We start from the raw sequence: 25,003 nt of genomic DNA, 5'->3' as shown, positions 1-25,003 counted from the left end.
GAGTGGTCCTGGCCTCAGAAGTGAGCAAGACACGGAGACGGGTGACACCTAGGTATTGTCGACCCCCGGGACAGTGTCGGTGCTTCCCCCCAGCGGCTTCAGGAACAGGGTGACAGAGCAGAACTGGGGGGCAGCATTCAGTGAAAGTCATTGCCAGGGGGGCAATTAACTTCCCTCTGTGTCTTTGAAAATATGCTAGAGGAGAACAGCCTGGTGGCCGAGGAGAGGTTATCCAGGGCCACACTGAGGGTGGGCCCACAGGAAGGGTCTCCTCCAGTTTGGGGCTTTGCATGGGATAGGATTCACTCCAACTTAGACGGGCCCGATCCTCAGCAGGGGTAAATCAGTCCAGCTCCCCGCAAGGCAAAGGAGTTGTGTCACCCCAGCTACAGATGTGGCCAGAATGGCCAAATGGGGCATCATCTCAGGCCGCTGACTCGGAGCTCGAGTTGTCTAGCTTTATGTGCTGCAGCGGGACCTGGGAACGCTTTTGCTTCTGAGATCTTAACTGACGGTATCAGTATTATTCAGAAGGGACCGTTGTGATCATTTTAGACTGACTTCCTGTATAGCACAGGCCGGAGATCTGCCCTGAATTTATTCCTAGAGCAGAAAAACAGCCTGTCTGGATTTTAAAATTGCCAGTACTGGAGAATCCACAGCCCTGGGTAAATTGTTCCAATGGTTAATTATTCTCACTGTTAAAAATGTATCCCTTATTTCCAGTCTGAATGTGTCTAGCTCCAGCTATTGGATCATGTCAGACCTTTCTCTGCGAGATTGAAGAGCCCATTGTTACATATTTGTTCCCCAGGTAGATACTAATAGACATTCAGCAAGGAGCAGTTCCCACCCCGCAGAGCTTCCATTCTCAGCAGACACGACGCACAAAGGGTGCGACAATCCCTGGTTCCCAGATGAGGAAGACCTTGGAACTAAACACTCCTGATTCCCCATTCAGTGCCTTAAGCACCAGACCTGGCTTCCCTGCAGCTGCACATCCTCTTTTCATGGCTTGCATCAACTAACAGGAATATTTTATTTAAATTGCATGGAGAAATGCACCTCCATCCTTGATTTGGCTTTTCATCTGCAGCTGTAGAATTACACCAATATATGGGGTTTACCTTTTCAGTAGCTTTCCTCTGTATTACCAAATTCAACGTTTACTTTACCTGCTGGATTTTTTTCTTGGTGGGTTAGAGTTACTGGTTTGTCTGTTTGGGTGCAAATCTAGAGATGCTTTGGTGAAGTTTAACCGGGATCAGAATGCAGACTTTAAAGTCGTGTTCTCCTTCCCTCAATCCTAGGTGTTCTCTGACATTCAAGAATTCTCCTGCCTATGTCTATACTTTCCATTGGCAGATACCAGTAAACAGCTTTTTAACTAACTGCTTAAGTTAGCAGGTTTCCAGGTGGTTTATGTGCATTTACTTTGTAGAAAATTATTGGCCCAGATCCCCAAAAGGGATACGATTTTTAAAAGCAATTGTCAGAGTTTGTTGTCTTTCGATATTTTATTGCTTGACTATGAAACGAGTTTTGCCTTTGAATTCCATACCATTTCCTTAGCTACGGGGCTCTAGATCTTCCGTGGAAAAACACCATGCAGTGCTCCAGTCCCTAACTTAAAGGCTACAGCTCTGCCATGAATGCTTCGCAGCATCCACCCCTCTGAACCAGTAACAAGACGGAGATTTGTGTCTCTGTACCTTTAATGGCAAGACATGCCTTGGAAACAGGATTTTTCTTTTCAGAAGCATTAATGACAAATGTGACCTGATGCTGGGCAAATGTTTCTCTCATCTCGACGGCACTGAGTGCACTGGAATTATTCACTTTTCAGGAAACCTTTTATTCCTCTTCTGAACAGCTGATTCTTTTTGAGAAAGTGCCAGATGTTAGCGAGCTGTTTACTCTGTGCAAAGTCACTTAGAGCCCGCTCTTCATTCCGCTGGCTCTATAGATACCCAGGGCTTGGGTTCAGGAGAAATGAGATTCCTGAAGCAGTGTGTAGCAGTGCGGCGCCTCACCGGTGTGGTGCCTGCTGCTGGTCATCCGGGGAATTAGCGTTTCCAGCCTCCGGAGCACCCTCTGCAGCCTGGTGTCCTGCTTGCTGCTGGGCCCGAGTCCCTCTTGGACCCTGGTGCCCTTTTCCTCTGAGGTGCTTCCCCATGGCAGTACCCCCACAGATCTGGGTCTCCCCTCCCCGCGGAGCCCCCACTCTCTATCCCCACCTCGCCTCAATCTATGGCCGCTGCCAGTCATCACCTAGCCCCCGATCCCTGAGGCAGACTGCAGCGTAAGTGCCACTCATCACCAGCAAGGGGGTTTGGACGTGCTGCCTCTGCCTGCCCTTGGGCTGCCCCTCTGCAACCCCAGTGCCTTTGTGTGGCCTTTAACAAGGCCTGCAGCCTGGGGACTTTCTAGGCCCGAGCTCCACCGCTCCTCGAGCCTTCCCCCAGCCCTGCTGCAGTCTCGGTACCCTGCTCAGCTCCTAGCAGCCAGGCCCATCCCTCTCCACATCTAGAGAGAGACTCTGTATGCTCCTGGCCCACTGCCCCTCTTATAAGGGCCAGCTGGGCCCTGATTGGGGTGTGGCCACATCTGTGGCTGGTTCCCCAATCAGATGAGGCTTGTTGCTTTCCCCAGCAGCAGCCCTCTCGCCGCCTCAGCCCTCTCCCAGGGCTGATTTCAAGCCCTTCAAGGCAGTAACGGGTGGCCACCCCGCTACACAGTGTATCTAATGTATTTAAACTTCTCTGGCCCCCTTATCGTCATATCTGAGCAGCTCCTACTCTTCAATGTACTGATCCTCACTACAGCCTCATAGTGCTATTATCCCCATTATACAGATGACTTGCCCAAGGTCATGCAGAGCCAGGAATTCAGCTAGGTCTCCCAAGAGCCAAACTAATATCCTAACGAATGGACCATCCTTCCTCTTCTACTGAACCATCCAGCCACACGTCGCATGGACATAGGGCATTCCACATACACGGCTCTCTGCCCAATATCTTGTAGATCTAGACCTGTGTGTAGCCGGGACTTCAATATTTGTGTGAAAAAAAACTATTTCCGCGTCTCCAATCATCATGGCATATAAGCCCCGTTTACCAGCCCAGACCTTGTGCATGGCAAAGTCTGAGTTGGAATTTTCCATGGGCTTATGCTCGAGGGTTATAGCAGATTGAGAACAATGTCCCTTTTTAAAGAATTGCTACGGGGTATTTGCCTGGATTCCTGGATCTGAGTTCTGTAGGGACTAGTTTGAGCTGACGTTGGTGGAACAAAGATTATAAAGTGAGGGACAAGTGTCATAGCTGAGTATCTGTGCTGTGTTTGGGGATGCGATGGGAGCCTTTGGTGAGGGATGAAGTGCTGATTCTGAAAGGGGAATATGTTCTTTATTTGTGAAGTGTATTTTGAAGCCCAGAGAGGCTGGCAAAGTCTCAGAGCAATCTAGGAGATCAGAAGTGGGTTCTGCTAGACGGGAACATAGAAATTTCCACACCAGATCAGATTGGGGTCCATCTAGTTCAGTAATCTGCCTCCAGCATTGACCAGCACCAGCCAGTTGAGATGAAGCCCTTTCATTCTGGACAGTTATGAAGTGGGGAGGGATAGCTCAGTGGTTTGAGCATTGGCCTGCTAAACCCAGGGTTGTGAGTTCAATCCTTGAGGGGGCCATTTAGGGATCTGGGGCAAAAATCAGTACTTGGTCCTGCTAGTGAAGGCAGGGGGCTGGACTCAATGACCTTTCAAGGTCCCTTCCAGTTCTAGGAGATGGGATAGCTCCATACATTTAAGTTGCATGCTGCTGGGGGAAGTTTCTTACTAGCTAGAGTTGATTGGGAAATGATTTTTTCCCCTGTGAAATATTCATAGATTGGAGTCATCGAGTCTGACCTCCTGTATAACTCAGGCCAGAGAACATCGCCACAATAATCCCTAGAGCAGAGCTTTTAGAAAAACATCCAATTCCCATGAAACCCAAACCCAAGCCAATTGTTATGTTTGTTTCTGTCAAAAATTCTCTCTGAAATTTGGCAGGTTTTCATTGAAAAACCCAAAATCCTGAGAATCATTGCATTTGAAAATGGAGCATTGGGGGTTTAAAACAGAAAATTTTTGATTTTCAGTAGCCAAAAATCGGGGGAAATATATATATATTTGGTGTTTTCAGCAAATTTTTGACAAAAATGGACATTTTTCCCCGCAGAAATATCCTTTTTGTCAAAAATGTTTTGATGTAAATTTTCTACCAGCTCTATCCCTAATCCTAGCTATTCAGAAGATGGGTCATTGTCTGAGGCATGAGGACTGACATCTTGTAAAATTTTTACTCTAACTCATATATCTGCTATTATTTTTATCCACATAGGGCTTTGTTATCAAAAGATCGCGGCTCCCACCTAGCACCAGAGTTGCCAGAGAATGACGACTCTGTTTCATGACAACTTTCGAGGTTTAGAGATTTGATTTTGTTTTGCACTGGAATGAAACCGAAACCTTTCAGCCGTTTCCATGAAACAGAATTGTGTCATAATGTCTTGGGTTGGGCTCAAAAAGGTCCAGTTTTCTCTCTCTCTGGAAGTGACCAGAGAGTTCACCCTGCACCTCAGAAACCTTCCCATCAAAAACGTTGTTAACTTCGAGATCTTCCCATGAAACATTTCTGCTTCGACGAGACAGCATTGTTTTCTATGAAAAAATGTTTCATCAAAAATGCGCCAACTGGGACCAAAAGAAGTGGCCAGGTCAACAGGCCCAATGCATGATGGGTGCTGACTCTGAGCACTTTTGAAAACCTGACCCCACTTGTGGGTGCCGAGGGCTTGATGTCCTGACTCCAGAACTCTTTTGTAAGTCTGCCCCTAAATAGCTCATTCTTTTTATATCCTGTTAAGTTATTTGTAGGGGTGGGTGAATTATTCATAGCAAACCGCTTGTTTGTCTAACCGAGCCCTCCTTGTACGTTGTCTGTCCACTGATCCCAGATTTGACAATCGTCTCTCTCGTCTGTCTCTCTGTTCCATATGGAGCACAGAACCTTCCCCACTGCCTTCCATCTCTGGTCGCCTGCTGCTACAGCCGTAGCCCATGTCGTTTTAACAGGACTATTGACATTATAATAATTACGCTGTGGCCCACTATCTTCTTCTGAACCCATCCTAATGTTCCCGAGTTATTTTTTCGCGACCTTGTACATTGTTCAGAGGTCTCCATTGAACTGTCCGCAACGATAGCCAGGTGTTACCCCTCAGGGGTTCCAGTTAATTTAGAACCCAGCGAGGCAGTTCCGTGCGGATCGCTTTGCGCTTGTCGATACAGACTCTCAGCTGCTACCGGCCTGCCCATTCACCTGGCTTTGTGAACCTTTCCTGGAGTGCCTTCCGATCTGATTGACCCACATCATTCATGGCATCAAGAATCTATTTATAGTGTTACAAATCCCTGGCCCAGAGGACTTCGCAGGTATCTCTATGCTGTGTATACACCTTGGCCTCTCTGGACTTTACAGTGATAGAACGCCGATCCTTCTGTCCCCAGTACAGTTTCCTCTTAGCTAGTGTGATAGACCCAGGCCAGTTGGGAACAGCAGAGTAGCAGAAGGGAGATATACTGGCCACTGGATAAGTAGTTTTCTGTTCCCGGAGTGACCAGAGCAAGGGCTGCTCCAGGCTAATAGACCACCTGACTCCAATTAACCTGCTAAGAGTCAGGTGAGGCTGTTAAGCACCTGACTCTAATTAAGGCCCCTCTGATGCTATAAAAGGGCTCACTCCAGTCAAGCCAGGGGGAGCAAGTGTGTGTGAGGAACTGGGAGCAAGAGGTGTGCAAGAAGCTGAGAGTGAGTAGGTGTACTGCTGGAGAACTGAGAAGTACAAGCGTTATCAGACATCAGGAGGCAGGCCCGGTGGTGAGGACAAAGAAGGTGTTGGGAGGGAGGAGGCCATGGGGAAGTAGCCCAGGGAGTTGTAGGTGTCGTGCAACTGTACCAGGAGGCACTCTAGACAGCTGCAGTCCACAGGGCCCTGGGCTGGAACCCGGAGTAGAGGGCGGGCCTGGGTTCCCCCCAAACCTCCCAACTCCTGATCAAACACAGGAGGAATTGACCTGGACTATAGCTTCTACCAGAGGGGAAGGTCTCTGGATTGTTTCCTGACCCACAGGGTGAATCTGTGAAGCGAGCAAACCCGCCAATAAGCGCAGGACCCACCAAGGTAGAGGAGGAACTTTGTCACACTAGACAAACAGGGTGTTTGCCTTTGTATTGTCCTTGAGAACAAACTGATTTACAAGCCCTAAATCACAGTGAAACTGGTTTGGTGAACACCACAAAACTAAGCACATAGGGAAAGGGCAGGCGGGCCAGTGGTTAGCATGCTAGTCTGCAGCTTTGCAGGTGTGAGTTCAATTCCTACCTCTTCCACAGCCTCCTTGGTAAGTCATTCAGGCCTAGATCTGTAAAGGAGATTTAGGTGCTCAAATCTCATTGACAATCAGTGGATTTTGATTCCTAAGGGCTTAAAACACTTTAAAAAATGAGCTTTTGGCATCGTGACGCTTTACAAATCTGGCCTTAGGCTCGCTCTGTGCCTCAGTTTCCCATGTTGGCAATCTCATACCTCAGCCTCCAGTTCAGTAAGGGAGTCTCTGAGGCTTGTGAACCTTGCAGGGAAACCTGGAGCCAGCGGATGGAGTTGGCATCAAACCCAAGAAGCGTTTATAGCTTGACACGAAAGGAGGTGAAACTTGATAGCAGTGCCGTAAGAAGTGAGGCACTTGCCTCGGGTGCGCAAAGTGGAGGGGCGCAGCTCTACCGCGATCGGCGGCGCTTCAGCAGCCGCTCTACCACCGCCGCTTCTTCGGCGGCAATTCGGCGGCGGGTCCCCGAGTCCTTCTCGGAGGGAAGGACCTGCCGCCGAATTGCCGCCGCCGCTTCATTCATTCTTCGGCGGCAAGTCCTGCTCTCCGAAAAGGACTCGGAGACCCGCCGCCGAAGAGCCTGGAGCCGGCCCTTGCCTCGGGCGCAAAAATTCCTTGTTACGGCTCTGCTTGACAGACTGTGCCTTGCATTGAACACTCAGAGCAGTGCTCAATCGGGTGGGTGCAAAACCCAAAGGAAACGTTTGCACACAGCTCTGGGCAGTAAACCTGGGCTTTGCTTGGGCAGAGCCTTGGCCCCCTCCCAGCTGCAGTGTAGCTACACCCCATGCGCTCGGGACTGTAGCAGGAATAGTCACACATTGAAGGGTTTGCTGAAGTCTAGTGCCGCTTTGTTATCGTGGGGTTAGCTCAGCCGTGCTGCTTGGGAAGTGCGCAGTTCAAGTGGGGTTTCCTTGTGACACCAAGCGGGTTGTTGCAGGGTCCTGGCTTGAGGCTGAAAGGTTTACACACAAAAACGGGCAGCAGGAGGGATGATCTACACTGCAGCGGGGAGCGTGCCTCCCGATCTGGGTAGACAGACAAGCGCTGCTAGCTTCGCCCCACCTACCGTGCTAAAACGTTGCAGCAGGGGCAGTGGCATGGGCTAGCCAGCTGAGCATGGACCCAGGGGATCAGGCAGGCTTGTACTCAGACAGCTAGCCTTGTCCTGCCACCATCAGTGCACTAGCCCAAGGCCAGCTAGCATGGGTCTGTCTACCTGGGCATGGAAGCTCGCCCGCAGCTGCAGGGTAGACACACCCAGTTTGCTGCTGGAAGGTTATCCAGAATAATAGCACATGGAAGGCTTTGTTTGAGTGCTGCGTTGTTACTGTAGGGTTAGCTTAGCCAGGCCCTTTTGTTATTGTAGGGTTACGTGAGCCATGTGGACCCTACCAGAGAAAAGAGCACAGAAACTTTGTATTTATACACGGAAATATACAGACCTTTCTAAACAGTGACATTTGATGCAAGCCTGGGCACCCCAGCTTCTGGTTGCATTCCTTTCAGTCCTGTTATCTACAGGGCTTTTTTTTCTCTTTGGTGGAGGGGACATCAACCACCATCTAACCAGTTCAAAGAACAGATAGCCAGGCTGGGCAGGGATGGTGTCCCGAGCCTCTGTTTGTCAGAAGCTGGGAATGGGCGACAGGGGATGGATCACTTGATTCCCTGTTCTGTTCATTCCCTCTGGGGCACCTGGCATTGGCCACTGTTGGTAGACAGGATACTGGGCTAGATGGACCTTTGGTCTGACCCAGTACGGCCGTTCTTATGTTCTTATGTAGATACATGCCTCTGAATCTGCTTCCTAACAGAAAGAAAAGAGATGACTGAGCCAGACACATGGCTTGGGAAGAAGCCACTTCCCTTCCACCACAGACTCTGCTGCGAGCCCCGGCCGTGCCCTGCCTCTGGCCTGTTAATCAGGGTGGATAAAAACTGACTTAAAAAAAAAAAGACTCTAAATCACTGTAAGTTGAGTTTTATAACTGCTTAAACAAATCTAGATAGATATGGGGTATCCTCCCGGTGTGCAAAAAGAAGCACCATTTTCAGTGTAAACGCTCTATTTCGTTAAGATCGGCGTGTCTTAATGGTTACCAACCAATGAATAAACCTGGTTTTAGGAAAAGAGCTAAAAAGCACAGATGCAAAGCTCAATAGAAACCAAGGTTTCCTGCCTGCTGATTTAAATCAGGGTTAAAACGGGTGATTTAAATCACTTTGATTTAAACCCACCCACCCTGCTATTAATGGGAGCAGCGAATGTAAATCACCAGGCATGGGGAATGACCCGCTTAGATCTTTAATTACCTCCTTGCATCCTTATTTGTAAGTTTGTCCGGCCCTGAGCGGTGCTGAGCTCCCACTCAATTGAACAGGAGTGTATCCGGGCGCTCCGCACCTTGCAGGACTGGGCTCCCTGTGGGTTTCACGCTGGTGAAAGGGGCAGGATTGAGAGCCCTGGGAAATGAAACCCACTAGTTATCCCCAGGAAGGACAGAGTGTGGGGCATGCTCCCCCGTCCCCCACAGCCCAACCAAAGTGTCTCCTTGCCCCTGGCTCAGAGGAACCAAGCCTGCAGGGCCAGAAGGGGCTCAGTGTCTGTGGCCTATTCAATTTGTCTCCTGAGCCCCCAGTTCCCACCCCCGTTTATCCCCAGTGCTGCTTAGAAACAGGGAGGGTCCTGCCCAGCCCCGTGCAGGGAATTCCCCAAGAAGCTCTTGCTTTGTGGGCGAGGGCACGCAGGAACCAGGGCTGATCCCAATGAATTGAGAGGAATTTCCCCCTCCCCAGGTTGCCATGCCCTCCCCTCTAGCCCCTCGCTGATCCCAGGATTGTGCCGCTGGCCCCAGAAGGAGACGCTTTTCACCCGGAGATCTCAGTGCAGCTCCAAACTGGCCACTAGGCAGTGCTAGGGAGGGGCAGCAGGTGGGTGCCCTTGACCCACCTGCTGGCCCTTCAGGTGAGCTTTGGACCTCCACAGTGTGGTTCTTGAGGTCCTGTCTCCGCAGTTATAACCTCTGTCCACAGGCCTGCGCCGTTCAACCCAGAGGGTATCGTCTATGGGATTTGCCTTACAGTGGCCAGTGCATGTTGCTTCGATAGAAGTTACAGGCCCCAGCAGGCATCAGACTGTGCTATATCGTGGGAGAGGGGATTCCCTCCTGACCCCAGCTGGTCTGGTGCCCTGAAGCATGAGGATCCGGAGCCCCTGTCTTAGCAGGTGTCACTGCAGATGCTATTCCTGCCGTATAAATCTCCCAGGCTTTATCTAAGCCTGCTAAGCCACTTGCCTCACTATTAGCTTGGGAGAGGGTCCAAGACCCGCTCCTTGCCCGTGGTCCGGCAGCTCAGTGCAGCAGGTCTGAGGTGTCAATGGGTATGTGAGGGCTGCAGGTTATGATGATGTGAGTCACTGACGGTCCCGCTGGCATGATTTGTCAATGACGTGGGTGAGTGAGATGCTCAGTGCCCACAGTGCTAGAATTTAAACACGTCTGACTGTCCATCCATCCCTCCATCCGTCCCCATCCATCCCCCCGCCTCATCCACCTCATCTCTCTCCCTATACAGACCCCTCCTTTGTCTGTCTGTCTTTCCATCTCATCTCTCTTCCTGGCATCTCGGTACCCGGCTCTCGCGCTGTCGCGCTTCTCTATCAGGGGCACAGTCAAGTGGGTCCTCGGCCCTTTGGCGTCTAGGCAGTGAGGTCAGAGCAGGCCTAGGGTCGGCCACGGGTCAGAGGCAGTGTAGCAGGAGGAGCTGGTTGCTCTAGGGTGGCTGGGCTGCCTGGATTGGGAGGAAAAACAGAGACTTGGGATTTCGAAGGGCAAGTGTCATCCAGGGGTTGGAGGAAGAGCCTGTGGTTTTGCATCCGAAAAAGTGAGGTTTTTACTCACGAAAGCTTATGCCCAAATAAATCTGTTAGTCTTTAAGGTGCCACCAGACTCCTTGTTGTTCCTGTGGTTTTGGTGTATCTGGAGCCTACTCAGCCTTAACCCAGCCCCACTCCTTGTTTCAGTGAGAGGCGGCCCTGCGCTGAGAGCTTCCACTCTGGACATCTCCAGAGTCCAGGCATGTCCACATCCGGGGTCTGGTTCATAGATGTCCAGGTCAGCAGAGGCCGTTATGATGATCTCGTTTGACCTGCCGGACACAGGCCAGTGAATGCCACGCCCTGATTCCTTCTTCAAGCCCATACCTTGTGGTCGAGCTAGAGTGTGTCTTAGAAAGAGACACCAATCTTGCTTTGGACAGTCCCCAATGGAGAATCTGCCACGTCCCTGGGTTTGGCCTGGGACAGGCCACGTCCTCAGCTGCAGAGGTCGGTTCCAGATCCAGAAGCAAATCCACCAGAGTTCGGGGCTGCTCCGAGGTCTGGGTTGTTCCCATCTCTCTCGCTCGCTATTTCTATCCGGCCATCGCATTGCACTCTGGGTAAATGTGCTGAGTGGCGAATGGGACCCCTCCCCCAAAGAGCTTGCGGCCTAAAGGGACAATGGATGCAGCCCAGACACAACCTAGGGAGAGCACATCTGCTGGATCCATTGATCCCTCCACCTGCCACGTCCGCCCTGGAGTGCTCCATGTCGCAGGAGCATCGTCTCCCCTGGAGGGACACAGCGTTTGCCACGGAGGGTCTTTTGCTCCAGATGTTGCTATCCCCTGGTGGCTGGAGACCATTGTCTCTGGCTCCTGGGAAGGAGACTGGGTGACTGGGTTGCTGAATCCATTTGCTCTAGGATGTTTAACACGTTGTGACTGTCTCTTTCTCTCTCTCTTTTCCCATTCCCTCCTTTTCTCTCACGCCCTCTCTCTTCCCATTCCCTCCTTTCCTCTCACCCTCTTTCTCTCTCTTTTCCCATTCCCTCTTTCTCTCTCTCTTTTCCCATTCCCTCCTTTTCTCTCACGCCCTCTTTCTCTCTCTCTTTTCCCATTCCCTCCTTTTCTCTCACCCCCTCTTTCTCTCTTTTCCCATTCCCTCCTTTTCTCTCACGCCCTCTTTCTCTCTCTCTCTCTTCCTTCTGCATTTCTTGCTTGGCTGCTCTTTCTTCTTTCCCTACTTCCCGTTGTGTGCTCTCTCCCCATTCCCCCTCGCCTCCTTCACCCTGTTTTTCTCTCTTTTCCACTTCTGCTCCACTCTGTCTGTCTCCCGGCCCCCGCCCAGGTGAAAGTCTGGTTCCAGAACCGGCGCACCAAGCAGAAGAAGGACCAGAGCAGGGACTCTGAGAAACGCTCGTCCTCCACCTCCGAATCCTTCGCCACGTGTAACATCCTCCGGCTCCTGGAACAAGGGAGACTTTTGTCCGTGCCGGCCCCTTCCAACTTGCTCTCTCCAAATTCGAATCCCATCGGGAGCCCCGCCGGGAACGGATCCAGCCTGGCTCCCTCTGGCACCACCTCGCCTGGGCTGAGCAGTGGAAACAGCCCTCCTGGGACAGGAGCCTTCAGCCTGCAGGTCCCGTCGCTAGCATCCTCCTCTTCCTCACCCAGGCTCCCTGCCACCCCGCTCTGTTTCAGCGGCCCGCTCCTGGGAAGCCTGCACGAGCTACCTAGCGGCTACGGACTGGGGAGCTCTGCCTTTGAGCCTTACACGCGGCTGGAGAGGAAAGACAGTCCCATACCCAGCAAGAAGCCGAGTCTTTAACTAAAAACCAGTGTCAAAATCATCCCCACCCCCTGCCCCCACCCCGTCTCCCGCATGGGGCTGTTCTGTGGCCAGTGGAATTGCAAAGCCCGTTGAACAAGTGTCCAGGTGACGTGCGTGTGACTGTGTCTTCCTGTCACGGAAATAAAAATACAGCTGCAGGCAACACCCTGTTTGACATGCTCGACTCGGCAGGAGACGCACAGGGAAACCGCTGCTGCTGGGGGCCCCCCCGATCCCAGATTGCTAGAGGGTCAAAGGCGCCCCTCTTCAGGGTGCCAGCCAGGTAGTATTTATACACAGATGCTCTGTCTCTTGCCGTCGGGGCCAGGCTGGGGGAGCGAGGGACGGGGGAAGGTTTGCTGGCACCATGTGTGTTATTCTGACTTTGCCATGGAGTGAGACTGCGCGGTCGCTGTCTGATCTATTTGATTGCAGGCGCCCAAAATCACCCAATGCCCTGGATGTGGAGCCAGACCTGGACTGAGGCCAAGTGGGACAGGAAGCCCCAGGCAGCTAAAGCCAATCCCGGGGGGTGGGGGTTGGGATGTTACAAAATTCAGGGGCGGGGTGTGACGTTGGAAGAGCAGCTCCCCGCTGATTAGAGAGGCAGTGCGAGCTAATGGTTAGAGCAGACATGAGCGTCTGGGGTCCTGGGTGCTATTCCTGGCTCTGCCTCTGGGCAAGTCCCCATTTTGTGCCTCAGTTTCCCCATCTGTAAAGAACTTTGTGCTCCTTTGTTTAGGTGGCTTGGGAGAGTTTGGGGAGCCCGGCGCAGGAGGGGGAGGCTCAGAGTCCCGTCTCTGTGATCTTGCCTTAATCTGTCCCTGTTGCACATGAGGACAGCACTACCTTCGCTTGGTTTGTTAATCCCATCAAGCTAGTGGGGTGTGCTTGAAGGAGGAAGCAGGTACTGTACATACAGGTTGGCATTTGTGCCAATGATCCTTTCAGTCCCCGCCCTCCCCCCCCCCCCACGAACACACACACACCACCACTTTTGGCACAGAGAAGAGTGGGACTCAGAGAGCCCCTTGCACGGATCCCAGCCCCCCTCACTGTTCTCCTGCGCTGCCGCCGGGCCTGGGGGCCTCTGGCAGTTCTTCTGCAGCAGTGCAAATGCAGGTACCAGAGCAGCAGCTTTAAGGACCCAAAACTTTGCATCCCCCCAGGCCCAAAAGGGGCGTGTGGTGTTTGGATCAGCAGCCGTTGGCTTTTGACAGGGTATATCCAGCACTGACAGCTTGCCCAGATGGGAAATGAATGGGGAGCCCTACAGATTGTATACAGCTTCTTAACAAACAATCTCTGGAGAGTCATCACTTTTACGTATCACACCAACACCCCAATGTCCAGGCCCACTTGCCAAGCAGGATAATAAACACCGCTCCCAGGACGGCTGCCAGCCTGGACGATACAGCTGCTAGAAAACACTGCTATGCAGGGCTGTTAACTAACGTGACTCACGTTTTTACGGCTTTTCTACTAGGGACATGGGAAAAGAGCCTAAGACCCAAACATTTCCTTGTCAACCAACAGTGACAGCATGTGGGTTAGTCATTAAGGCCCAGACCCTCAAAGGTATTTTGGTGCCTATGGGAGTTAGGCACCTCAATCCCTTTGACGATCTGGACCTAAGCCTTTAGCAAGAGCTTTTCTGACCCTTAAGATCACTCAGATGGTGTCGGAAGATTGAGGCTGGTCCTTGCCTTAAAGAGATGCCACCCGTGGAAAGTTTGTCAGTTTCGAACCATCCAAGTTCAAAGCAACTTGGGAATTTTCCTCCCTCCTCCCATGACAATTTTTGACCAAAATGAAAATGTTTCAGGTTTTGGCTAAAAATGCTTGGCTGTAGAAAACCAGCCTTTGTAGTTATTTGGGGGGTGGGGGCAGAGAGGGTTTAACTAAATGCTCAAAACATGGAAAATGGGCATTTCCCGTGGAACGTCCTGCAGTAACAGAAAGCCAGTTTGCGCCGCAAAACGGTTTGGATTGAACATTTTTGAGCATTTCTCGTTCAATGTCGTTTCAGGCACGACTTTGACCCCACGTGCCGCTGGCCGTGTCAGTCGCCTGTTCTTATTGTTTTAGAAACCTGTGAAAGAGGGACACAAACAACAGGTGAAACAGACTAAGTGACTGGACGGGGACAGCCTGAAAACGACTGTACAGAAATTGTTATCAAATGCACGAAGCAACCAAACTGAAAAGCAAAAATCGAACTCGTTTTCCTGTCTCGCAGTTCTAGCGTGCGTGGTGTTACTGTGACTACAGTGGGTGAAGGGTTTTCAGAGAGAAGAGAAATTGCTGGTACAGTACCCCGGTAACTGGACCTTACAGGTGGGATCAGGAGAAAAAATTGTCATCCAGATCCAGATTTTGAACCCTCCCAAATTCAGACCCAGGTTTGGGTTCAGCCCTCTAGCAAGTGGGAAGCGGGCGCAGGGCTTTACAAAAGGGTTTCAAAAGCCCCCTGGGGCTTATTGGAATGTGGAACTTCGGTTCTGGCCCATTTCCCAGCAATGGGGATCAGACTCAGAAGCGTTTCTCCAGGCTCCCCAGCCAGTGGTCGTTCAGATCAGATAATACCCAGATTCAAACCACCCTTGATCTGGTTCTGTGAGGCCCAATGAACGCTGGGCAGAGCTAAACCCAAAGCCACCCTGTTTCCCTCCCCCCATCTCTAATTTAATCCCCCACCATGGCCTTGCTCCCGCCCTGTCTCTTTGCCGATGCAACTGGCACAATAAGCGACTTCTATGGCTTTGCCACAGACACCCAGGGGTGTGTGACGTCCTGCTGATGGGCCTGACTGATCAGAGTCGAGGCTGGCCAGGGCTCCTGTCTGCCTGTCCATCTGGGTCCTGGGAATAAGGAAATAGACACAGAAACAGGCCGAAAGCCGGTGAACCCAGGATGTGTGGGCTGTGTCAGAGGGAAGAACGGCTGTGAGAACACAAGGGCATTATTGGCAATGGGCCCGATCCTGCAGTCCTGACATGGGGCCAAACTCCCATTGACTCCAGTGGGAGCTGGGCTGGCCTGCTGAGCACTTGCAAGTTCCTGCAGCCTTGATGGGGTTGTGGGCGCTCAGCGTCAGTACCTCTCAGAATCGGGCCCAGACGGAGGGCCTGATCCTGACATCCACACTTATGCCCCTGCAAGCAGCCTTCTGGATGTCAACAGGCTTCTTTATGCGAGTCGACTTGGAAGGGCTTCAGGATTTCCTCCTGCTCTCTTGGCTCCCTTGCAAACCTACGTCCTGATCCTGCAAGCGGCTGAAGCCCCACTGGCTCTGAAAGAGATTTGGGGGGGGGGAACTAATCAGCTGAACACAAACTCCCAGTGTGGCCAAAAGGGCCAAGGGGGTCCCTGGGGTGCATAACCAGAGGAATCTCGGGTAGGAGCAGAGAGGTGATTTTACCTCCCCATTTGGCACTGGTGCGACCGCAGCTGGAATCCTGGGCCCAGTTCTGGCGCCCACCATTCAAGAAGGAAGTTGATAAATTGGAGAGGGGCCAGAGAAGAGCCAGGAGAAGGACGAAAGGTTTCAAAAACTGCCTTGTTGTGATAGACTCCAGGAGCTCAGTCAATTTAGCGTAACCAAGAGAAGGCTCAGGGGTGAGTTGATGACACTCTATAAGTACCTACGTGGGGAACAACTATTTAATAACGGGCTCTTCCGTCTAGCAGAGGAAGACCTCACAGGAACCAATGGCCGGGAGTTGAAGCTGGACAAATTCAGATTGGAATAAGGTGTAAATTTTGTAATGGAGGGTAATTAACCATTGGAACAATTGACCAAGGGCCGTGGTGGATTCTCCAGCACTGACAGTTTTTGAATCAAGATGGGATGTTTTCCTGACAGCCTCGGGTCTAGGGATTATTTCGGGACAGGTCCCCGGCCTGGGCTATGCAGGAGGTCAGACTAGATGGTCACATGGTCCTATCTGGCCTTGGCATCTGTGGCTTTGATGGCAGGGTTGGGCCGCACAGGCCTTCAACTGGCCATTGACAAGTCACAAGTGCCACCACCCCCACCCTGATTGTAAACTAGGGCCCGATCCTGACCTGCCCCCATTGAGACCAATGGCTTCCATGAGGCCAGGATTTGGCCTGTGGCGTATTGTGCTTGGATTGCTGTCTGCCGCTTAGCATGGTGTTTGGCCTGGCCTGGCCTTGCTATCTGTAAGGGGTTCCCCCCGCCTCGTCCCTCTCTCCCACATCCCGCCACCCCTCGGGCTCAGAGCTCAGCCGGACGCTGCTGAGTCTCCCGGCGAAGGCTCTTTTGCCATGAGGTTGCAGATGGGTTTGGGGCCTGGAGGGTCCCTTTGGTGCCCCCAGCAGCCTGCATTAAAGGCCCGGCTTTGGGAAGCAGGAATGGATCAAGCCAGACCCATCGCTATTTTGGCCTGGTAGGGCCCAGCAACCCCCACTTCCACAGCCCCCAAACCCAGCACTTCTGCTGGTGCTCAGGGTGTCCCTGCATTGGGGTGATGAGGAGGGGGCGGAGTTTGGAGGCTAGGGCACATCCCACTGCCTAGCACCCAGGTCAGGCCCTGCCCGCTGGGTGGAGCCCAGGTCACTTTATCTCCTGACACCCATGCAGACTCGCTCACCCGGTTGGAGCTTTGCGCAATATTTGCCGAGTCTTGGGAGTCGATGAGGGTGGGGTGGGGTGGCAGGGGTGTGTGTGCAAAGATTAGCCCTTACAGGGACAGATGATACCCACGAGCTCGCGTTCTGCCCAGGGAATCCTTAGCAAGGTGCCAGTTGACCTCGCCCGCCTGGCACTCCTCCCAGTGCCCACTGAGATCCCAGCTGCAAATGCCTTGTTGGTTTCAGGGAAGTGACGCCGCTGTCACCCTGGGCAGGATCTGCCCTGGATGTTTGCGGGTGGGTGGGTTTCCCCTGCGATCCTGTCAGTGATTGTGTGTGCAGGGTGGGAGAGAGAGGTCATGGGAGTGGGCGGTGCGGTGACACAGGGCAGGATGGGGGCTGAGGTGATGTCCTCAAGACCAGGATTGATGACACCCTGTGGCAACTGGGATGGGAGGAGCCCCTTGAGCTACACACTAACATGGGTTCTGTCTGATTTGCTCCCCTTGTTCATTCCCAGCTATCCTGTTCCCTCTCTCCAGCTCCTCTTTTTATCTTCATTTGCCCCCCCTTTCCCCTCCCCCTCTATCTGCATCCCCCTTCCCCTGCTCGGCTCTCTGTGTTTAGCAGAACGGGGCCACGGCGCTTTCAGGGTTTGTTACAGCCCCCGGCTGCGTTTGGGCGGGGACAGGACGGGGGGGTTAGCAACCTCGCCATTTCATAGCATTGGGCCGTGTCCTCTGTGCCAGAAATGCTGCCCCTCAGGAATGAGCAATGGAGAGTGGAGACACCTTTCAAGGCCACTTAGTGGGTGCGGCTAGGCTAGGCTCTAGGTTGTAACTGTAAAGCTACAGGTTCAAATCCCCTACATGGTGGAAAGGTCATTTCTCATCCTGGGGGGTATAAATCCAGGCACCAGCGGAGGAAGCACGTGCTAAGGGGCAACATTCTGTCCATTCTTGGGGCAGCACAGTCCAGGTGGTTTGGGTTTTTTTGTTTTTTGCTTGGGGCGGCAAAAATGGTAGAGCCGGCCCTGTATAAATCAAAATCCTGGGGCTTCCTGGCAAGGTAATTAATGCAGCATCGGTCAACATACCTTTTGCAAAACCGGCTTGCCCACCAATGGGCCTGTTTTCATGGGAAATTTTCACCTGGGTCCCGGTCTTTCAGCAACAAAAGTGCAAACTGAAAACAGACATTTGTCAGTAAAATTTTTAGCTTTTCAACAATGGAGCAGTTTTACCAGAAACCAATTATTTCAATCCGTTCTCCCTCCACTTTTGGCTCCATTTTTTGTCTAAACACAAATGTTTCATAGAAAATATTTACAAATCAGTGACTTGCTGGCAGCCACTGATTGGCATTTTCCACACCGGCTCTAGTTAAAAGCAAAGCCCTGTACGGGTTATGCCAAGGGTTTCTGTGGTGCTTTTTATATAAGGAATCTTTGGCCTAAATTCATTCCCACCCATGCCCGTTAGTTGCTGTTTGTAAACCCCTATACGGTCATTAGTGGAGTCAACCAGTCGTCTTTCAAAACCCAGACCCCGGTTCGGGAAGGGTACTCATGCACATGCTTAAAGTTAAGCATGTGATTCAGTGCTTTGCTGAATCGGGCACTAAAAGCACATATCTCTACTGCTTTAACTCAGTGACCAGCTCCACAACGGCTCTCAGGAGTAACTTGTTTTCCTCTATATGGACCAGTCGCTTACCCTTAGCCAGTGTGTTAAACTCCTCCCCCTATTTTGAAGGGAAATATTTAAAATAAATGTTTTTATAAAGAAGGTTTCACTCTTTTTTTTTTTAAATTCAATATCTATGAAATAATATTTATCGTGCATGTCACTGTCTGAGCACTTTGCAAATATTAGCTAATTGGCACTTTTGGGAGGTAGCAAAGTATCACTATCACTTTTTCATATATGGGGAAACTGAGGCACAATGAGGGGCCTGTGAGTTGCCCAAAGTCATAGACATCATTGGCAGAATAAAGAGCTTCTCTCTCCCAGGCCCAGAGCCTCAAAGGTGCACCTAACACCCTTTGGGGATTTGCTTAGACAACATCTCTCTATTCTTATCAGGGTTTGTTACCAGAGCTGGTTTACCGTTCCCCAAATTTGACTTTTCAATGGACTTTTTGGTTGACTTGCAACAACAAAAAATTGCAACAGCATTTTCACACTTTGCCTCCTACGTTTTCCTACAAGCTCTGGGGCTGGTGGCCGTTTTGGAAAGGTCAGCATTGTTTTATTACATTTTTTGGCTGACATATGGTGTTTCGACAGGAAAAAATGATACACTCCCCCAAAAATACATTTTTGCCATTTTTTTCTTTTTCATTTTCCCTCCAGCTCTGTTTGCAATCCGTTTGTCTGAAAAACCAACACCTGGAATCGGGGCCTTATGCTAGCAAACTGCTTCCTGTTAATGTTCAAGGGCATTTCCTGGTTTGTTCCTGCTGAGGAGTATTTCCGACCTTTTGAACTTGGACACAGCCACGTGCGGCAAACTTTGTGCACAGATCCTGTCATTCAAATACGAAGAATTTCATATTTGCCTGGAGGCCCCAAACTTGGCAGAAATAGAATCCTTATGATTTAAGGCCAGGATCCTCTCACAGAGGGGCATCGGCAAGCAGAAACGTCTCTTTTGGGCAGATTATCCCATATCTGCCTGCTGCAGGTTTCATACACATTCCTCTGGTGCTGGCCCCTGGCTGAGACCAGCTCCTGGGCTGGACAGTCATCTCCAATACAGCCGGCCCTGTGCTCCAAACCCTGAATAAGGGCCCGGGAAATAGTCATGAGCAAGTTTGACAACTTTGCAAGGGTTCTCGTGTCTTGTTCTAATTTGGGGGAAATGGTCCGATCTGGTGACAAACACATTGCACTTCGAGAGCTGTTTTTTGTCCTTGTAAATTTCGAGGAAGAAAGGGCCGACTTTCCCCCCGGTTTTCTTGCAAGAGAGCCTCCAAAGTTTTGAAATTCCAAAATGTCATGACACAATTAGGCTTTGGGAGCATTTGAAATGTCACAAGTTTGGATGTAAAAAAAAACAAACGAACCAACCCCCCCAAAACCCTACCAACAAACCGTCCATACTTTGGAGATGATTTTGCAGAAAGTAATATACTGGGGGAGGAAAGCCACTAACGGACCTAGAACAAAATGGCAAATCTTTTTCCTAAAACTCCTGGGTGGAGGGACAGGATAATTCCTATTTTTACCTGGCTCAAATCCTGATCCTGAGCTGGCACGCTGCTTTTTCCTTACTGCACAGAGAGTTCCTTCCAAAGTCACTAGCATCCCCTCCAGAAATGTTCAGACGTCTGCTTTAACCAGTCAATGAATCACCATCAAATCTGATCTCAACAACACCAACCATTCAGGAAATAACCCTGTAACCCTACTGCTCCCGCCCCTCTCTCTCACACACACACACAGTTCTAACAGTCTTGAACACCAGAGATAAATCCTGGAAATGTATCGTAACGTGTACAATTTGAAAAAGAAAAAATAAGTACTGTCTGTAAAACTTTAATGAACAACGTGGTTTCTGATGGTTAATAAAAGTGATGTCATGATGCCCACCTGCCTTTTCTTCCTTGCCGTCAAAGTGTGCGGAGCAAGCGGTCGCTGTGAACCAGCCCCACAGTTTGAACGTCAGAACGCCAGCAGCATTGCCCACTTGGACTATTTTTAAGGGGGGGAAATTGAAACGTTCCCAATGTCCCCTCCCCCCACGTTAAACCAGATCAGCAAAATATCAACTTTCTACAAATCAAATCTGAGAAATGCTGTCAACCCGCCCCACTGGAGCAACCCAGTGCTCTCGCGCAACCCTACACTAACAACCCAGTGTGTGCAGCCGGCGTCTGTGGGTGAGCGGACGATAACCAACCCCGGGGGGCAGATGAGATGTGGGGCCGGAGTAGGGGGTGTGTATAAGAGAGGGAGTTTTTAAGGCCCTGTTGTGGCAGAAAGACCGGCCTAGGGAAATAAAACGTATAACACAGGGTCCCTCACATCCACACAGTGACACACACACACACGGGCTCTCTCACAACACTTTCATCCAACCATAGACATTAAAGCTGGAGAAGGGGCTGCTGCCTCTCCGCCTGCCCCAGCCCAAGAGTTGGAAATGGGCCACAGATCACTCGCTAATTGCCCTGTTCTGTTCATTCTCTCTGGGGCACCTGGCATTGGCCACTGTCCATAGACAGGATACTGGGCTAGATGGACCTTTGGTCTGACCCAGTCTGGCCGTTCTTATGTTCTCGTCAGTCCTCTCTCCAGTCCAGCCCGGTCTCATACACCCCCCGCCCTCAGGGCAGCCGGAGCACTGGGACCATTGGATCTGCCCCACTCTGCCCACCAGGGACAGGGAATCACTGAGCCCTAAGTGACTGGACCAAGGCCACAGAGGGAGGCAGTGGCAGAATGGGTTAGCTCCTGGCTTGCAGGCCGGTGCTCAGATTGCTGGGCCGTGCTGAAAGCGCCACAAAGACTGACCATGCTGCCATCCACACACAGCTACACACACACACACACACACACACACACACACACACACACACAATCACCTTCTCGTCCACACTGTTACACAATCTTCCCCTACACACACACAAAACCACGTGTACAAGCACACACAATTATACACCCTTCTCCTGCAGGCACACACATTACAAAACCTCCTACACACACATTTATCTTCTCCTCCAAACAGACACAATTTCACAACTCTCGCTCCACCCACAAAAAAAACCTTCCGACTCCCTCAGGACACAGATACACAACCCCACGCTACACACAACCACCACCTATTCCCCCCACCACATAGCTACACAACCCCCCATTACACACAGCCACCATCTGTTCCCCTGACACACAGCTACACAACCCCCTGCCACATACAACCATCATCTACTCCCTGGCACACAGCTACACAACCCTCACCACACACAACCAACCCCTACTCCCCCAACACACAGCTACACAACCCTCACCACACACAACTACCACCTACTCGCTGACCACAGCTATACTATCACCTGCCACACACAACCACCACCTACTCCCTGCCACACAGCTACACACACCCCTGACACACAAGAAACCATCACTTACTCCCCTGACACACAGCTACACAACCACCACCTACAATCCTAAGTACTACTACACACACCTCTGCCACACACACAACCACCTACTCCCTCAGCACACAGCTACACAACACCCTGCCACAGACAGTCACTGTCTACTCCCCCAGCACACAGGTACACAACCCTCTACCACACACACAACCACCTACTCCCCCAGCACACAGTTACACAACCCCCTGCCACACACACAACCACCTACTCCCCCAGCACACAGCTACACAACCCTCTGCCACACACAGTCACTGCCTACTCCCCCAGCACACAGCTACACAACCCTCTGCCACACACACAACCACCTACTCCCCCGGCACACAGGTACACAACCCTCTGCCACACACACAACCACCTACTCCCCCAGCACACAGGTACACAACCCCCTGCCACACACACACAACCACCTACTCCCCCGGCACACAGCTACACAACCCCCTGCCACACACACAACCACCTACTCCCCCGGCACACAGCTACACAACCCCCTGCCACACACACAACCACCTACTCCCCCAGCACACAGGTACACAACCCTCTGCCACACACACAACCACCTACTCTCCCAGCACACAGCTACACAACCACCTCCTCCCCCTGCACCCAGAGCTCAATGCAGAGCCCTGAGCTGCGGTCTCACTCAGCCACCCCCAGGTGGGCGCGCTCAGGTGACCTTCACCTGCATTCAGGTCCTCGGGCTCCCAGCCAGGTGCTCAGGTTGCCCCAGTTTACAGTCAACAGGGGCCTGTGTGGGCAGGTCGAACCCCCGCCGGGCCGGGAAAGGGGCAGATCTGACCGGTGTGGGCCAGCGAGGGACGAGCAGGGCAGCGTAACCCTCTGCTATAAAACCCCCTGGCTCCCTCCCGCCCCAGCTGTGCCCAGCGATGGCTGCCAAGGTAGAGGTGAGGCTCGGCGGGCACCCAGCGGCGCTGGCAGGGGCCCAGGAGCATGTCCAGGCCGTCACCAGGAATTACGTCACCAACCCCAGGCTGAGTGAGTACCGTCGGGGAGGCCGTGCTGGGGGGAGCAGGGCTGGCGAGAACGTCCCCCTCCTGCAACAATTCTGCCACCCCTCACCCATAATGTTAGCCCTGCTAGCACCTAGCCTGGGGCTGTGTATGGGGGGGGGGGGCAGCAGGGAGAGCTGTGGGGACTTGAGCTCTTTGCATTTAGGCCCCCCAAGCCTGCGTGGTTTCCACCTTGGCTGGATGTGGTGGCTGGGTGTGGGGAGCTGGACTCCTGGGTTCTTTCCCCTGCTCTGTGGCCCTGGGCAAGTTGTGGTCCTGGGCAAGTCACGTCCCTGCCCCGTGCCTCAGTTTCCCCACCTGTCCTTTCTGAGTGGCTGGAGCACCTCGGGTGAAGTGCCGAGCCTGGTACACGTTTCTGGGAAGTGCACGGAGGGATCCTTCCGCAAACCCTGGCAACCAAGGGCATCTGAGAGCCAGGGGGTGTACATGGGGCCTGCTGGATTGGAGTCCTGAACTCCCTCTAGGATGGGAACCCTTTTAGTCTCTGTCTTCTGCCTCCTCCTTGTATTAGCTGCACCCCCAGCCCAGAATGGCTAAGAGGAAGTGACCCTGGAATGCGATGGGGCTGACTCACCTGCCCCATAGCTTCATACAATGCTTGGTGTTCACACTGAGGCTCGCTGTCTGGGAGGCTGTTTCAGACTGAAGTAAAAGGGTGACATTTACCCCAAAGAGAAGGGCACTGGGCCAGGTTCTGTTCTCAGCAACTCCGGCATAAATGCGGAGTGACTCCAGATCTACACCAGTGTAAATGAGAACAGAATCAGGCTCTGAAATTGCTCAGTGAGAAACTTTAGATGGCAAAGGAGTCTATCTCTTCCCAAATTCTGTATAGAAGTCACTTGGCAAAGTACTCAGCAGTCTCCACCATTACCCCTCCTCCCCTCAGGTGTTGTGGGTGTGTGAGAGAGAGAGAAATCAGGTTCCGTTTGTGTGTGTGTGTGTGTGAGAGAGAGAGAGAGAGAGAGATAGGGTTCTGTTTGTGTATTTAGTTGTGTGTTTGTGTGTGAGAAAGAGAGATCGGGTTTTGTTTGTGTATTTAGTTGTGTGTGTGAGAGAGATCAGGTTCTGTTTGTATATTTAGTTGTATGTGTGTGTGAGAGAGAGAGAGATCAGGTTCCGTTTGTGTATTTAGTTGTGTGTCTGTGTGTGTGTGTGTGAGAGAGAGAGATCAGGATCTGTTTGTGTATTTAGTTGTGTGTGTTTACTTGCCTGTCTTCCTCTCTGCCTCTGGACACATGCAGACTGCAGGTCTGGGTGTGCGTGGCTGTCTCTGTGTGCAGACATGAGTGTCTGTGTCCCACCCACACAGCCAGCGCCTCAAGCCCCCGGCCTTGCAAATGCTCCCAGCTAACCTTGCCCAAGGAGAACTCCCGGAAGAGGTCCCAGCAGCTCCACTCCCTGACGTCAGCCCAGCCTGACAGCTTCTCAGAGTAATACACAGCCCTGCAACGGCCCTGGGGCCCCAAATGTGCACCGCACCCAGGTCACAGCTTCTTCATGAGCAGAAGCAACAGATGAGCTGAAGTCTTTAAACAAAACCAGTCTCCCCCAACCACTCAGACAGCAGCACCTGCTGCTTGCGTGCATCCCGGGGACTGGCTTGTGTGTATGCGGCACTCCCACCCTCCACTGGATGGAATCAGAACTGCTCAAGCGTGTGTCATGGGCCCTGCACTGCACACAGCTACCGGAGATGCTCTACAGGCTTGGCTTGTGGAACAGGAGGATCTGAGTTGTGTGCCCCGCTGATGCTGAGTGGCCGAGGGATGCAGGGGAAAGAATCTGCAGGGGACTGGCTAGCGTGGGGGTGGGCTACAGAGCCTTTTCCCCTCTAAGGCACCTGTTCCACTCAGCCCATCAGTCCAGACAGGTGACGGCTACTGAGTGGACGTTGAGCACTGAGTCTGGAGGGGAGGGAGGCTCAAGTCCAGGTGTGCACCTCGCGCTAACGGCCAGCACGGTGGGCACTAATTGGCCCCTTGTTGGCAATCTGTGTAGAAAGGGCCTCTGGAGAGAGACCGGCCCGCTCCTCCCTAGAGCTGGTCCCTCCCTGCTAAAGCAGTGTGGGGGAGCCTTCAATTCCTCAGTCCCAGTCCCGGGCCTCAGTTGCTTGGCCACCCGTGGCATGAG

At 52.1% G+C, this 25,003-nt stretch overlaps 2 protein-coding genes and 1 long non-coding RNA gene across 3 annotated transcripts in view; 2 read left to right on the top strand and 1 right to left on the bottom strand.

Moving 5' to 3' along the window:
- The window catches only part of VAX2 (ventral anterior homeobox 2), a 57,890-nt gene extending 44,828 nt beyond the window's left edge, over positions 1-13,062 (top strand). The window contains exon 3 of the mRNA XM_005291504.3: positions 11,606-13,062. Within this exon, the coding sequence (XP_005291561.2) occupies positions 11,606-12,085 (480 nt within the window). The 3' untranslated portion in view covers positions 12,086-13,062. The remainder of the gene's footprint in view (positions 1-11,605) is intronic.
- A 64-nt stretch (positions 13,063-13,126) lies between these two features.
- On the bottom strand, positions 13,127-24,303 carry LOC122174206 (uncharacterized). The gene is made up of 4 exons (XR_006175727.2): positions 24,083-24,303; positions 19,914-20,015; positions 17,781-17,869; positions 13,127-14,180 (listed from the first exon to the last, which is right to left on the bottom strand). It is a non-coding gene; the product is annotated as an uncharacterized LOC122174206 (long non-coding RNA).
- Positions 22,567-25,003, top strand: part of ATP6V1B1 (ATPase H+ transporting V1 subunit B1) — an 80,770-nt gene continuing 78,333 nt past the window's right edge. The window contains exon 1 of the mRNA XM_005291450.4: positions 22,567-22,835. Coding sequence (XP_005291507.1) covers positions 22,727-22,835 — 109 coding nt within the window. The 5' untranslated portion in view covers positions 22,567-22,726. The remainder of the gene's footprint in view (positions 22,836-25,003) is intronic.

The sequence above is a fragment of the Chrysemys picta genome, chromosome 5, assembly GCF_011386835.1.
Source record: "Chrysemys picta bellii isolate R12L10 chromosome 5, ASM1138683v2, whole genome shotgun sequence".
NCBI lineage: Eukaryota > Metazoa > Chordata > Testudines > Emydidae > Chrysemys > Chrysemys picta.
The sequence above is the reverse complement of the archived record's forward strand: the minus strand, read 5'-3'. Positions and strand labels throughout refer to the sequence as shown.